Here is a 15,381-nt window from a genome sequence, read left to right as displayed (position 1 = left end):
AGGCCAATAAAAGACGTTGCGCAAATATTTAATTTCACCTCCTTTTCTTCCAGAGCTCCTTCGTCTCTCTCGGCCTCTTCCTCTTCTTCCAGGGTGCTTGAGTCATCTGACGTTTCGCTGTCTCCCCAGAGATTATCAACCTCGCCTGCTGAAGAAGTCAGTCCCGGATCGTCAGGAGACATAGTCGAAGTTAGAGTTGCCAGGAAAGAGCCACGGACAGAGACAGCGGCCGACATGTCCTTAAAAACTAGGGGACTTCCTGCGTCTCTGCTCTCTGAAAATAAGGAAAATCACATCGGGTAAACCTAAAGCAGTTCAGCGTTGTAGAAATAGGCGCTACCGGCAGATATTGTTTATATACCGTTGCTAAGAAACCAAGAGACAGGAAGAGAGGATGCCGGGATTTGTTGTTCTATCGTGTCATTAGCCCCATGTCTCCCGGCTCGGTCCACGTCTACAGTCAGTCCCGATGAGACCTGCAAAAGGTTTATAAAAGTGTGTTCTGCTAAGACAAGAAACGGCGCGATGCATGCTGAATAGAAGTAAAACAAGTTACAGCAATAAAGCACCACAGGCTCTAGCGTCCTTGCGACCCAGCCAGATTTGGAAAATTGATGGATTAAAGTTTCAACTGAGGCAGCATTACAGTTGCAAAAGAAAGATAATTTAAAAATTGTACATGGTATTTGAGCAATGTTTGGCTTGAAGGAGGCAGCTTACAATTTTAGACAGTGACAAAATAGATTTTTAAAAAGACCTGTTGTATCTGTAAAATACAAACTCTTTTTTCCACAAAAAGAATATGTTTAGCTCATTTTTGCATGACTTTGGTCCTCATCAGTGAAGAGGACATGAATTTGGTCTGTCAGCAAACGTGCAGCTGTACAATGCCAGCAGGACAGTAAACCTAAAAGTACCAACAAGTCAACATGTCAGTGGGTTAAAAAGTAGAAATGTATTTTTACTAAGCTGACTATATATCAAAGTCTGCACTTACATCTCCTTAATATTTCCTAACAGGGAGTGAAATTAGCTGTTGAAGCTGAAGGTGAAAGTTGCGAGGAAGTACTTTGTAATGGTAAGTGGGGTCAAATGTGTTCTGTGGTGATGAGAAACGTGTACAGTATAGGGTGGTCCAGATCTAATTATGCAATTTTCATTACGCTATAACTTATTAAGTTTATTACATAGAAAATTACCCGAAAAGTCCCAGACCATCGAGAAGTGTGCGAACCGACGACATGAAGAATCATCTTTGCGCTGAACTGGAATCATCTCCGCATAAATCAAAGTCATCCAGACGATCTGGATGTGCATAATTAGATCTGGACCATCCTGTATTTCTTGCTAATATATTGTTGCAGAATTAGGGAGTGATAACTATTTCTCACAAAGAAAGAAATTGACATTTCAAATAAATATCAAAATATGGTACAATTCTTTACGTGTTTCTTTAGGATCTGATATCATATAGTATCGATGATATGCTGTGATTTTGAAAATAAGTGGTGAGGCAATGCTATTTCACCAAATTGTGTAAATTAAGAATGGGATCATTACAAGAGCTTACTTCTGTCTCTCTCTGAACTCAGTTTGGCAGTGGTTGGCAGGTACATGACAGACTATAATCTGCAATCATCCCAAGTATGTGCGGAGAGGGGATAAAATGAGGTGAAATGTGAATTGTCCCAGTGCTTGTGTGTGTACTTGTATTTTCTACTCCCTGTGACCTTTAGTAGCAGGGAAGTTTATTAAGTGTGCTATGGTTCAGTAACTTACCTGTTCTATTGTGAAGTAAAATAATACAGGGTGGTCCAGATCTAATCATGCACATCCAGATCGTCTGGATGACTTTGATTTATGTGGGGACTATTCCAGCTCGGCGAGAAGACGATTCTTCATGTCGTCAGTTCGCACACTTCTCGATGGTTCGGGATTTTTCGGGTGATTTTCTATGTAATAAACTTAATAAGTCATAGCGTAATGAAAATTGCATAATTAGATCTGGACCACCCTATATATGCATTTTTCTAAAGCACCAAATTCCTCACCCTGCGTTGTATCTGTTTATTTCTTTCTTGTCTCAGCCGTCATTACCATATTTTCTTTGCAGGAGCAGAGGCGTTTAAATCAAGATTTGTTCTGCTTAATTTCCACCTGCAGTTAATTCTGTCGTACAGACGAGTGCCACATTGTGAATGTTTGGAAAGGAATACATATAAGGTGGCCCTATAAATTGCACAGGAATTTTTCTTTATCAAAATTTAGAGGTGTCCCTCCATTTGTGTATAATGTTGCTCCATGCATTGGAGTTTTTTTTTAATGGCGGCACAGTACACTAACAATTTACTTGTTGCATGTATTTGTTATTGCACTCTTTTGACTTGTGTGCTTCTGTCATGTTACCAGGTAGCACTCTAGATCTAAATATGCCACTCTAGATTTTACGACAGTCTTTGACAGATAGATAAGCTGTAAATAAACAGAACAAGTCCCATTTGTTCTAAACAGTTCTTCACTGAGTGACAGAATGGCCTACTTGCTTCCTGGAAGTCCATTTTTTCCTTTGAAACATCTCTCTATTATATAAAAAAAATCCTGGGACTAGACGAGAATTTTTAGCCTGGGACAAGATGTGACTTTTTCAGAGAGATACTTTTAAGTCCCGTGAGACAAGACTTTGTGCTGAGAGATTTAACCACACCCAGAGCCAGAAATAAAAGACACAGATTGGATGGCAAAGTAGAATGTCGTAAAGAATTAAAAAACTTGAATGGTGCGATACATATGCAGCGCAGGTTAGAGATAATGAAAGTCTCAACCAAATGATAGTAAAGATCACATTAGCGCAAACAAACGGAAATTATTACTCAGTGAAATAATAGAACAGCGAAAAGAGATTGAATATATTGTTCAGATTTAAACTTTCAGTCAGAGACTTGTAGATCCTCTAATTCGTGTTGCCATCAGGGAAAAGTAGTTTCTTCCCAATGAAGAGGTGTATCCTCAAGAATTAAAAGATTTGTTGTTGGGTGAAAGTGAAATCCACATACGCAAGTGGTAGAGACGTGAAGTTGCTGGCGTGTAGCGCAGGCCGGGGTTGGGTTGGCGAGCGAAGCCCCTAGTAGTACATAACACAGCATGGTGTAGTGCCTATGGCACTGAATTTGCAATCACAAAGTTTTTCATTCAGTTCCCACCTGTGCTGTACTGTGGAACCCCTAGAAAATCATTTGACCTGCCTCTGCTCCAACTGTAAAAAATATATAATATGTAATATGTCCAGGTCTGGTAAGCTGCCTTGAAGTTTTTGCAATAGTCAAAATACACAATAAAAAATATTTTTTAAATATTTATTCAATTTCATTATTATTCCACTTCAGTTTTTAATAAATACTTACACTGAAGTAATTTATTAGTCATCTTAATTTTGGTTTAATGAAGCTTAAAGGCTATTCCTCCAGCAATAGGTGTCCTTTGACTCTGGCCGCTATTCTCTTAATCTTCTGATTATGCTTAAAATATGGCTTAAAAAGTTAATATAAACTGAGATGTCCCTGTATATCCATCCATCCATTTTCTAACCCGCTGAACCCGAATACAGGGTCACGGGGGTCTGCTGGAGCCAATCCCAGCCAACACAGGGTACAAGGCAGGAACCAATCCAGGGCAGGGTGCCAACCCACCGCAGTCCCTGTATATTTAATTGTGAAACATTTTATTTGATTAAACTTAAAACACTGTCTTTTTTAGATTGGGATTATGTACTGTGCATGTTTGGTTCTTAGAAAATGGAGAGTCAACAGAAGTTTTGTAATAAACCTGATTATGTGTTCAGAAGCAGATACCCAATATCTTACAAACCTGTTGAGATAATTATGAAAGAAATAAGCCCTTGATGTAAGATACAAGTCTGAAATGTATTTCATTTGCACAAGTGCTGGCAGTGGTTATTAGATAAGTAATTCAGAGTTTCACTGGTACAGAATTAAAGATATACTGTATTCTGGCTTTTTGTCTGTCAGTTTACTTCTGCTAGTTTATGGTAAATATTTTCCAGGTAGTAATGTACAGTATATCTGTTATTCTCTTGATAAATTCATTATGCCAAAATATACATTTTCAGAAGAGTGGCATATAGCCGAGGAAGGGCTCAACAGAGTACATTCTTTAGAAGAAGCATAGATAGATAGATAGAGAGATAGATAGATAGATACTTTATTAATCCCAAGGGGAAATTCACATAATCCAGCAGCAGTATACTGATACAAAGAAACAATATTAAATTAAATAGTAATAAAAATGAAAAAAAAAATTTAATAAAAAAAATTAAAATAAAATAAAAAAGCAGACAACAACTTTGAGTAATGTTCGCATTTACTCCCCCGGGTGGAATTGAAGAGTCGCATAGTGTGGGGGAGGAACGATCTCCTCAGTCTGTCATTGGAGCAGGACAGTGACATCAGTCTGTCACTGAAGCTGCTCCTCTGCCTGGAGATGACACTGTTCAGTGGATGCAGTGGATTCTTCATGATTGACAGGAAAAAAAGAAGAAAGGTGCCCCAGGAATAATTACTTTGTGGGCACTGATGTGGTAGACAAGTGATATGAGACAGACATAACACCAATAGAGGTCAACTTGACTGGTGGGTAACAGTAATGAGTGGTTTCTATGTTAAACATTTGGAATCCTAATTCTTTTTTGAAGGGACGGGGGGATTCATCAGTGATATCTGGACCCAACTGGTGAGCCCTAGAGAAAGAGAAGGTCCTATGATTTCTAAATGGTGTTGCTAATTCTGGAATTATTATCTGAAGGCAGTTGCTTGTCAAGCACTTACTTGCTTTAGGTATGAGAGGTGGGTCAGGGCAAGGATTTAATTGGCAGAGAGGAAGTGCAGCCTGAATTTCAGGGAGAGAGAGATATACTCTACCCACCTCTGATGAAGAGACTTTCCAAGCAACATTGATTGCAAGAAAGAACCAAACACTTTATACATTACCAGTCCATGACAATTCATACACACTCACACATTTGGGAACAATCATACACACAATTAAGAGTTGACTATCAATTTAATACACATGCCTTTGGGATGTGGGGAACTAACCAGAGTACCTGGGAAAAACACATTAAGAACATGCATGTAGTGTCAAATTGTGTCCACACCAAGATTTGTATGTAGGTTTACAAATAAGAATAGGTTTTTGCATGGGTGTCACTTGTGATGTCATGGTGACTGGTGGTTGTGGCCCTACTGATTTTGTAAGCGGTTTCAAAAAATTAATGAAATTGCATGTTTTTAATAATATTTCTTTGCCTTTTATTTGAACTCTATTTAGAAATGTGTTAAATGCACTAAACAAAAAAGAACTGAACCATATGGGTTGCAGTGATACTGTAGAATGCACACTTAAAGCTTGTCTAGAAATATTCAAGAATCTTTGTTAGTCATTGCCACCTAAAGGTGGTTGCACAATAAACAGTTCTAAATTACACTGACCATGTGCTTGGGTTGGCAGTTCACATATTTACATGTACTTGCACACAGGACGTTTAAATGTTAAAATCTCATTCTTTCAGATTGACCTGAACCTAAAAGTTTACTGTAATTATTGTAGTACTGTATTTGCTTACTTGCTTGATTACTTTTTTAAAACATGGCATACAATAGTTTAGATTTCATATTATTTTAGGAAATACACGCTTTTGAAATAGGAGTATAAATGAAGATACCATCTACTACATGAAAAAGTGCAATTTAAATTACATACATTTAAATACAATTTTTTAAATATAATTAAGTGGGCAGTTAGGCCAAATGACTTTAGTTAAATAAAGACAAAAACAACAGTGGATATGGAAAGGGTTTCCAAATAAAACATTTATTATAAAGGAACTGCACCAACTGAATATCACTCTTTTCAGCACATTAAGCCCATTTCTGCTGTAGCATTCCTGATCAAAAATATAATGCATGTAGCTCAGCTCACAGCTTTTGTTTAGTTCTACTGAATATATACTAGCTACCTTATTTAATAGCAGGCATGCATTATCAAAGGAAACAATAGAGGTATCTTCAAATTCAACCATTAAAACTACACAAAGGTCACAAAGAGAGTAATTATCAAGAATCATAAATGTAAAGCAGACATCACTGTATGAGCGTTTTCTCTGTAATGATAAGAAAGGATGAAAATATGAAGTATCGACCAAATTGTTATTATGTTTTCAAATCAATACCTAAATGCTGCAAAATGAAAGACTGTGATGCATTGATTTCATTATCATTCTTCATTGAGAATTTGACTTAAGCTGCAACGCACATTAATAAGCCACCCATTTCATTTTTTATACCATATATGTGCAGTCATTTTTTAAAAAGTGTATATCGTATTTAGCAACAATTTAATTTTAGCCACTATAGGAATGGTCTACCTTAAAAATAATACAATGCTAGGTCACCTTAAAAGGTTTTTCCAATAAAATGTAAATCTCAAAAAATAAAAAGAAATATCTAAAGTTTTTACAGGTGGGTCTATTTCAAAAGGTACTCTTTAGTCTTAGTGTGCATCTGTATTTTTCTTTACATCTGTTTCCCTTAGTGGTATTCTTGTCATTATGTAAAAAATGCTATCATAAATGCAAACACACATAAAAATCATGTCAGTAACATATCTACAATCATACTAAAGAGACACCATATTGTTGTAAGGATTCATACTAGAAAAGCATTACCAAGGTATTAAATATGAAAATAAACACCTAGATTTTGATGCCATCTTTTAATATGTTATTTCTTTAGTGTTTTTAATTAAGCAAGTAGCGCTACAAAGTAAATATGTCATAAAAAGGCATAATACCAAAAGAGACATTTCTTTAGCACTTTTATAATTTATATGACATTTCCATAGCAAAAAAGACTGCAGATTCTTACATTATTCAAAGAGGGAAATATGCCATCATTCTGTTATGTAAAAAGAAAATTAGTTGGCATAAAATGAGTTTCTCCCTTTACTCAGCTTTTAATTTTCTCAAAGCTAAGACTTACAGTCTTTCAGTCATTTCTATTCTGAGCACACATTTGGTATTTTAAGAGTCCTGAAAAATGAATGAGAATTTATTACTCGAAAGCTCATGGGTCTTAAATGCCAAACAGAATGTCCATAAAACATCTCCAAATGGCCCAAAGATCTTTATAAGAATGCATTTAAGCAGGGCTTGAGATACGTTTACACTAACAAGTTGCCTATGATTTCTTTGTTCTTAAAGTAAAATGACAAATTAACCTTAGGTTTTTAACATATAGGCGAAAACAATTCTAAACATTTTGACTTTCTGAAGTGTTGGCAAATACACAACAAGTTACAGAGGGTGTTCAGACAGTCGTTATTTTTTTGTCCTTTGTAGCCTGCTTAATAGCAGCCTGTTCACAAATAATCTCTTTTAGACGTTGAAGACGCATATTTTGCACAGTCTGGTCTCCAACTCCAGTCTGGCTGCGGTGAAGAAGGCTTAATGCATTAATGTACTCCAGTTCAGTGTATTTGACACCCTGGTCCACAACTAGGTGCAGCAGCTCATCTGCTGTGTTATACAGCATCTCGTAATACTGCCTGTAAAATAAAAGGTGAAAAACATGACAATTATTTATTTGTTTACAGCATCTTAAGTAGTTATATATTATTTTAGTAACAAAAAGTGATGCACTGAAATACAGTTTATAGTTCCATATTATCATATTTGCTGCTAAAATGTGTGACTAGAACTCAAGGCTAAGATTTAAGAAAAGCCTAAAAGCACATTCCAACATTGTGAATTGTTCTAGAATGGCCTGTGATTTTTGCAGGAGCTGCTAGAAGAACTGTTGCTGTGAAACTTTTAGCTAGACAGTGAAATGTACAAGCATACACTTAGCTTTTTAACTGTTTTGGGATAGGGGTGTAATGTCTCCTTAGACTAATAAGAAGCAATGAAGCTCTGTTGAGCATAGTTTTAAAGTAGCAGAGCAGGTCAAAGAAGTAGAAGAGTCAATCTCGTGCATAAGAAAGGTATGATTAGAGGCCCTCCCTTGACAGTTAATTCAAAAACCTGTATAGCTGAGTGGGGCACCCAGGTATATCTGTCTCTCTGAACTCTCTTATCCCAATATAGTATTGGACCAGGAATGTCACAACACCACTATATAAGGCAGAAATAAACTCTGGATAGGAAATATGTCCATTGCAGGGAACATGAACAAAGCTAATTTAAAAATACCTAATGCACAACTCTGGGGTGTCAGAGGAATCCCAAATACAATAAAAAGACTCATACTTATATAGGAAGAATTAGATAGATAGATAGATAGATAGATAGATAGATAGATAGATACTTTATTAATCCCAAGGGGAAATTCACATAATCCAGCAGCAGTATGCTGATACAAAGAAACAATGTTAAATTAAATAGTAATAAAAATGAAATAAATAATTTGTGTTAACACAACACAGTCACTTGGCCTGAATATGAACCCAGGACTACAGGCTGTGAGTCACCGATATTAACCATTGCACTGCACACATCAGATATATGTTGTACTACTGAGTTTCTCATCCTCTTTTTGGATGAAACCCTCTCAAAAACAGTGATATCTCTTAAAGTTATCTGTATATCCTAGGCCAGAGGGGATACAACATTCTATCTGGGAGGGACTTCATCATATCTGGTTTCTCCTCTGTTGCTTTCCATTCCCACGTTTTGTTGACCCCACAGTAGATGCAGTTGATGAACAATGTGGTGCCAAAGGGAATGTTCAGCTCTTATGTGCTCTCAGCTAATGATGCTGTAATGGCCTTTTTCGAGGTAGGCTGTGAAGATGTCTTTGAGCTGCTTCTTTTGACCTTGGCTCAGTAAGCAGTAGGATATTTACATCTGTGGCGAATGGAGTTAGGCAGGTTGAATTAGTGACCCCAGTTCTTGGGTGTCAGGGTTTTTGAAGACTCAACAACATAGTTTCCTGAGAGAAGTGTTGGTGCAACTGATGAAGTGTTGGTCATAGACAGGTGGCTGCCAAAGTACAGAAAGTCTAAAACAGCTTTCATAGTTTTGTTATAGCATAATGATATTAGGGGTGTGTGATATTGGCAAAAAACAATGATTGCGATAGTTTCTGGGACTATGACGATAACAATAATTAGACAATGTTTTTCATCTTTTAAAAATATGTTTGTAAAAGTCCTACTTTTCTAGCTTGGTCTTGATAGTAGGATATTAATTGTAGCTTAATAATGAGAATAATGGAAACAATAGCTAAGGAAAACAGGTCTTATTTACTTAATTAAAATGGAAGTAAAATAACACAAAACATTAAAATCACCATTTCAAAGTATTACTGAGATCAAACAGTGCAAGTATGAATAAACCATTTCACAAAGACCAGCAAAATTATTATAGTGAGAGCATTTTAAACAGACACTCACCCTTAATGTAAACAAGATATGAATCCAAAGGGAATAAAATACTAATCCTAACTGACATACAGGGCATGAACATTACAGTCTGGATAAACATAAACTGTCTGCTGAAAGGTGAATTGTGCAGCACACAAGCAAGAACAATAATCTTATATATTGTACTACTGTGTAAAAGTCTAAAATTCTGTAAAACATTGCACAAGAAAAAAACATAGCATCTGTAAACAATTTCTGTCATATACTGCACACAGATACAAAAAAAAAAACAAACAAAACTATGGCATTTTTATATCATTTACTTTGCAGCGAGAAGTAGTGTGTTAAAGAAGTTATGAAAAGAAAAGGAAAAATTTTAAAAATAACGTAACATGATTGTTAATGTAATTGTTTTGTCATTGATATGAGTGTTGTTCTCATATATATTGTGGTCCCCGGCGGGCTGGAGCCTGGCCGGGGCCAGGAGGACGAGAGGAGGGCTTGTGCCTCCTTCAGACCGCAAGGCGATCGCCCTGGTTGTATTGGGGCCACGGGTAGAGGGCTTGGAAGCCCAACCCTGTAGGGGCCCGTGGCCACCGCCAGGCAGCGCCCTGGAGCCTGAGGAACCCTGAAGCCCAGCACTTCCGCCACACCAGGAAGTGCTGGGGAAGACTTATGTGGCGCCGGAGAGCTGCGGGAGGACAGCCGGCACTTCCGCCGCGCTGGGGCGTGGCCAAGGAGGGAATGCCGGAAACACCTGGTGCTCATCCGGGAGCAGTATATAAGGGGCCAGAAGAGAGAGAGGCACTGTAAGGCCTGAGGAAAAGAGAGGCATTGTAAGGCCTGAAGGAAGAGAGAGGCATTGTAAGGCCTGAAGGAAGAGAGAGGCATTGTAAGGCCTGGACTTGGGGAATCGGTGCAAGAGGCACTGGGGAGTTGAGCTGGGACTACTTGTACATAGTGTAAATAAACAAGTGTGTGGTGAATTTAAGATGTCTGTCTGCCTGTGTCCGGGTTCAAGTTCACTATATATATATATATATATATATATATATATATATATATATATATCTCTCTCTCTCTCTATATCTATATATATATATATCTATATATATATATATATATATATATATATATATATATATATATACACAGTGGTGTGAAAAACTATTTGCCCCCTTCCTGATTTCTTATTCTTTTGCATGTTTGTCACACAAAATGTTTCTGATCATCAAACACATTTAACCATTAGTCAAATATAACACAAGTAAACACAAAATGCAGTTTTAAATGATGGTTTTATTATTTAGGGAGAAAAAAATCTAAACCTACATGGCCCTGTGTGAAAAAGTAATTGCCCCTGAACCTAATAACTGGTTGGGCCACCCTTAGCAGCAATAACTGCAATCAAGCGTTTGCGATAACTTGCAATGAGTCTTTTACAGCTCTGGAGGAATTTTGGCCCACTCATCTTTGCAGAATTGTTGTAATTCAGCTTTATTTGAGGGTTTTCTAGCATGAACCGCCTTTTTAAGGTCATGCCATAGCATCTCAATTGGATTCAGGTCAGGACTTTGACTAGGCCACTCCAAAGTCTTCATTTTGTTTTCTTCAGGCATTTAGAGGTGGATTTGCTGGTGTGTTTTGGGTCATTGTCCTGTTGCAGCACCCAAGATCGCTTCAGCTTGAGTTGACGAACAGATGGCGGACATTCTCCTTCAGGATTTTTGGTAGACAGTAGAATTCATGGTTCCATCTATCACAGCAAGCCTTCCAGGTCCTGAAGCAGCAAAACAACCCCAGACCATCACACTACCACCACCATATTTTACTGTTGGTATGATGTTCTTTTTCTGAAATGCTGTGTTCCTTTTATGCCAGATGTAACGGACATTTGCCTTCCAAAAGTTCAACTTTTGTCTCATCAGTCCACAAGGTATTTTCCCAAAAGTCTTGGCAATCATTGAGTTGTTTCTTAGCAAAATTGAGACGAGCCCTAATGTTTTTTTGCTTAACAGTGGTTTGCGTCTTGGAAATCTGCCATGCAGGCCGTTTTGCCCAGTCTCTTTCTTATGGTGGAGTCGTGAACACTGACCTTAATTGAGGCAAGTGAGGCCTGCAGTTCTTTAGATGTTGTCCTGGGGTCTTTTGTGACCTCTCGGATGAGTCATCTCTGCGCTGTTGGGGTAATTTTGGTCGGCCAACCACTCCTGGGAAGGTTCACCACTGTTCCATGTTTTGCCATTTGTGGATAATGGCTCTCACTGTGGTTCGCTGGAGTCCCAAAGCTTTAGAAATGGCTTTATAACCTTTACCAGACTGATAGATCTCAATTACTTCTGTTCTCATTTGTTCCTGAATTTCTTTGGATCTTGTCATGATTTCTAGCTTTTGAGGTGCTTTTGGTCTACTTCTCTGTGTCAGGCAGCTCCTATTTAAGTGATTTCTTGATTGAAACAGGTGTGGCAGTAATCAGGCCTGGGGTGGCTACGGAAATTGAACTCAGGTGTGATACACCAAAGTTAGGTTATTTTTTAACAAGGGGCAATTACTTTTTCACACAGGGCCATGTAGGTTTGGATTTTTTTCTCCCTAAAAATAAAAATCATCATTTAAAAACTGCATTTTATGTTTACTTTTTATTGTTTTATGTTTACTGTTTACTGTTATATTTTACTAATGGTTAAATGTATTTGATGATCAGAAACATTTTGTGTGACAAACATGCAAAAGAATAAGAAATCAGGAAGGGGCAAATAGTTTTTCACTCCACTGTATATCTATATATATATATATATACAGTATATATATATACAGTATATATATATACAGTATATATATATACAGTATATATATATATATATATATATATATATATATATATATATATATATATATATAGCAAAATACCTAAACTTGGCAGCGGAGAAGTAAAAATAAAAGGAAACATTTTAACATTTTAATAATAGCGTAACATGATTGACAATGTAATTGTTTTGACATTGTCATGGGTGTTGCTGGCATATATATATATACTAGCAGAATACCAGCCTTACTGGAGAAGTAGTGTTTTAAAGAAGGTACGAAAAGAAAAGGAAAAATTTTAAAAATAACGTAACATGATTGTTAATGTAATTGTTTTGTCATTGATATGAGTGTTGTTCTCATATCTATCTATGTTGTTCTCATATCTATCTATCTATCTATCTATCTATGTATACCTCTATCTATCTATCTATCTATCTATATCTCTATCTATCTAACTATCTATATATCTATACTAATAAAAGGCAAAGCCCTCACTCACTCACTCACTCACTCACTCACTCACTCACTAATTCTCCAACTTCCCATGTAGGTAGAAGGCTGCAATTTGGCAGGCTCATTCCTTACATCTTACTTACAAAAGTTGGGCAGGTTTCATTTCAAATTCTACCTAATGGTCATAACTGGAAGGTATTTTTCTCCATTAACTGTAATGGAGTTGAGCTGGAATGACGTGGGGGGAGTTTTGTGTGACATCATCACGCCGCATCACTTGATCACGTGAACTGACTGTCAGCGCAGTGCGTAGAAAACCAGGAAGACCTCCAAAAAGCGCTTAAGAAAACATGCATTATATAATTGAGAAGGCAGCGAAACAATAAGAAGCGGCGAGTGACATATACTACCATATTCATGACTGCTGCTACCTCGGAAAGAAAGCAAGGTGTAAACCTAAACTTTAAATTAAGTTCATAGACAGGCTACCCTGGCGTTTCACATGCCCACAGGTAATCGCGGGATACAAGTTTAATGAGAGGACGGGATATAAGCGAGAGTTTTGATCACTTTATAACTAAGTTAAAATTGTAGGTGAAGGGGTGTGCTTATGCAAATTCGAGACTGTGTTTGTTTGGTATTGACAGTTAAGGCGGGTGGGGAGTCACGTCATCATCTCCCCTCCCATTCATCTCATTTGGCTCTGAGCTGAGCTCTGCAGCTAACGCCGTCTTCGAAGCAAATTAGTCACACTGCCACCAAATACTCACAGAAAATCCACAAGTTAATACACACGCTGTCTCTATAGAGTTTCTCCACACTGAATCCTCCAGGCACTACTTACAAAAGGTTACATTGACAATCGTGTTACGTTATTTTAAAATCTTTCCTTTTCTTAGCACAAGCACAGCTGAGAAGCTTGATGCATGTGCTCCATAACGCTTAAAAATAATGCATTTAATCACACTTTGCATTACAAGCAAAGGGAGCTTTTGTCAATGCATGATTTCCTGGTACACGATTACTTTGATCAGCGCATCCCGATTCATTTTACCCTCGCACCACCTTAGTTTGAGAAGAAGTATGAAAAATATGAGGTTAACACAGAAAAACAGATCACCAATTCAAGCTTTATGAATAATCGATTCGCCATCAATAATTGTTTTGGTAAAGCCATCCTCCTTCCATTTTATAATTTTTCCGCCACTAGCCGTGATTAAATGAAGGGAAAAATAATAAAATATAGTCTATAAGTTATTAAACAGTAAAACATTAACGTTTTAAGAAGTACAGGTACATTGAGCACTACTGGAGTGGTTGGGTAAACTACATTTTAAAGACTGTGTAACACAACAGGTAAGTAACTAACAGCAGCTAAAATGTATATGGATCATCTCTCGGTAGTAGATCCCTTTTGAAATATCCCTTTTGAAAGGCGCTACACGACGGCTGTGGTATAGAAATTACATTTTCTATGTGAACGTTCAAATTTGTGCCTCTGGTAATGTGCCTTACCGGCAATTAAAGAAAATTATTTTTGTGTCCTCTGCCGTGTTAAGAGAGAAAGGCTTTGGTTTGGGATAAAAGGAAAAAAGGTGTAAAGAAAGGAAAGTTGCCTTTTTCTTTTATATAGTATAGAGAGATGTGTTCGCTGACGTTATGATCGCCTTTTGGCGACAGTCGCGGTGGGTCTTGTGTAGACTGGTGAGCCGCCCCCGCCATTAATCGGCTGTGATGGCACTGTGAGTCCTCCACTCGTATGCGTGTGTTCATAATCCGAGCTGAGGACCTGATAATCGTATCGTGCAAAAGAAAGTGTGAATCGCCTTAATATTATTTTGCCGTGGTGTAGAAAAGGGGTCCCGTGTTTGCACTTGTCTGGGCTATAGCTCAGGGGGCGGATGAAAAAAATTAAAAGTGCTCACTTTGACTTAAGGCAGAAGCGCAGTCAGCGTCTCAAAGGCCGGCACAGCTATGCGCGCTGGCTGCTCGACTTTTGCTGGGCAGGAGACCCTTTTGTACACACGCTCATGATATCAAAAGTCTCAGCGCTCTTTGGAGGTCATTCATATATATATATATATATATAGCAAAATACCAGGCTTCAGAGCGGAGAAGTAGTGTGTTAAAGAAGTAATGAAAAAGAAAAGGAAACATTTTAATAATAACGTAACATGATTGACATTGTCATGAGTGTTGCTGTCATATATATTCCTGCCTAAATAAGTCACCCTCGCTTCGCTCTTACTTTTTTACCGTTCATTTAATCATGGCTAGTGGCGGAAAAATTATAAAATGGAAGGAGGATGGCTTTACCAAAACAATTATTGATGGCGAATCGATTATTCATAAAGCTTGAATTGGTGATCTGTTTTTCTGTGTTAACCTCATATTTTTCATACTTCTTCTCAAACTAAGGTGGTGCGAGGGTAAAATGAATCGGGATGCGCTGATCAATGTAATCGGTGTACCAGGAAATCATGCATTGACAAAAGCTCCCCTTTGCTTGTAATGCAAAGTGTGATTAAATGCATTATTTTTCAACGCGTTATGGAGCACATGCATCGAAGCTTCTCAGCTGTGCTTGTGCTAAGAAAAGGAAAGATTTTAAAAATAGCGTAACACGATTGTCAATGTGACCTTTTGTAAGTAGTGCCTGGAGGATTCAGTGTGTTGAAACTCTAGAGA

The 15,381-nt window shown here is 37.5% G+C and overlaps 2 protein-coding genes across 5 annotated transcripts in view; both read right to left on the bottom strand.

The window, feature by feature from the left end:
• The window catches only part of lrguk (leucine-rich repeats and guanylate kinase domain containing), a 122,652-nt gene extending 122,323 nt beyond the window's left edge, over window positions 1–329 (bottom strand). For both annotated transcript variants that reach the window (XM_039761364.1, XM_039761365.1), the window contains exon 1: window positions 39–329. In XM_039761364.1, coding sequence (XP_039617298.1) covers window positions 39–236 — 198 coding nt within the window. In that variant the 5' untranslated portion in view covers window positions 237–329. The remainder of the gene's footprint in view (window positions 1–38) is intronic.
• Window positions 330–5,859: 5,530 nt separating this feature from the next.
• exoc4 (exocyst complex component 4) overlaps window positions 5,860–15,381 on the bottom strand; it is a 537,075-nt gene continuing 527,553 nt past the window's right edge. For all 3 annotated transcript variants that reach the window (XM_039761360.1, XM_039761363.1, XM_039761362.1), the window contains exon 18: window positions 5,860–7,617. In XM_039761360.1, the coding sequence (XP_039617294.1) occupies window positions 7,380–7,617 (238 nt within the window). In that variant the 3' untranslated portion in view covers window positions 5,860–7,379. The remainder of the gene's footprint in view (window positions 7,618–15,381) is intronic.

This window comes from Polypterus senegalus, chromosome 8, assembly GCF_016835505.1.
Source record: "Polypterus senegalus isolate Bchr_013 chromosome 8, ASM1683550v1, whole genome shotgun sequence".
NCBI lineage: Eukaryota > Metazoa > Chordata > Cladistia > Polypteriformes > Polypteridae > Polypterus > Polypterus senegalus.
Note: the sequence above shows the minus strand (reverse complement) of the source record. Positions and strands in the feature narration are given on the sequence as shown.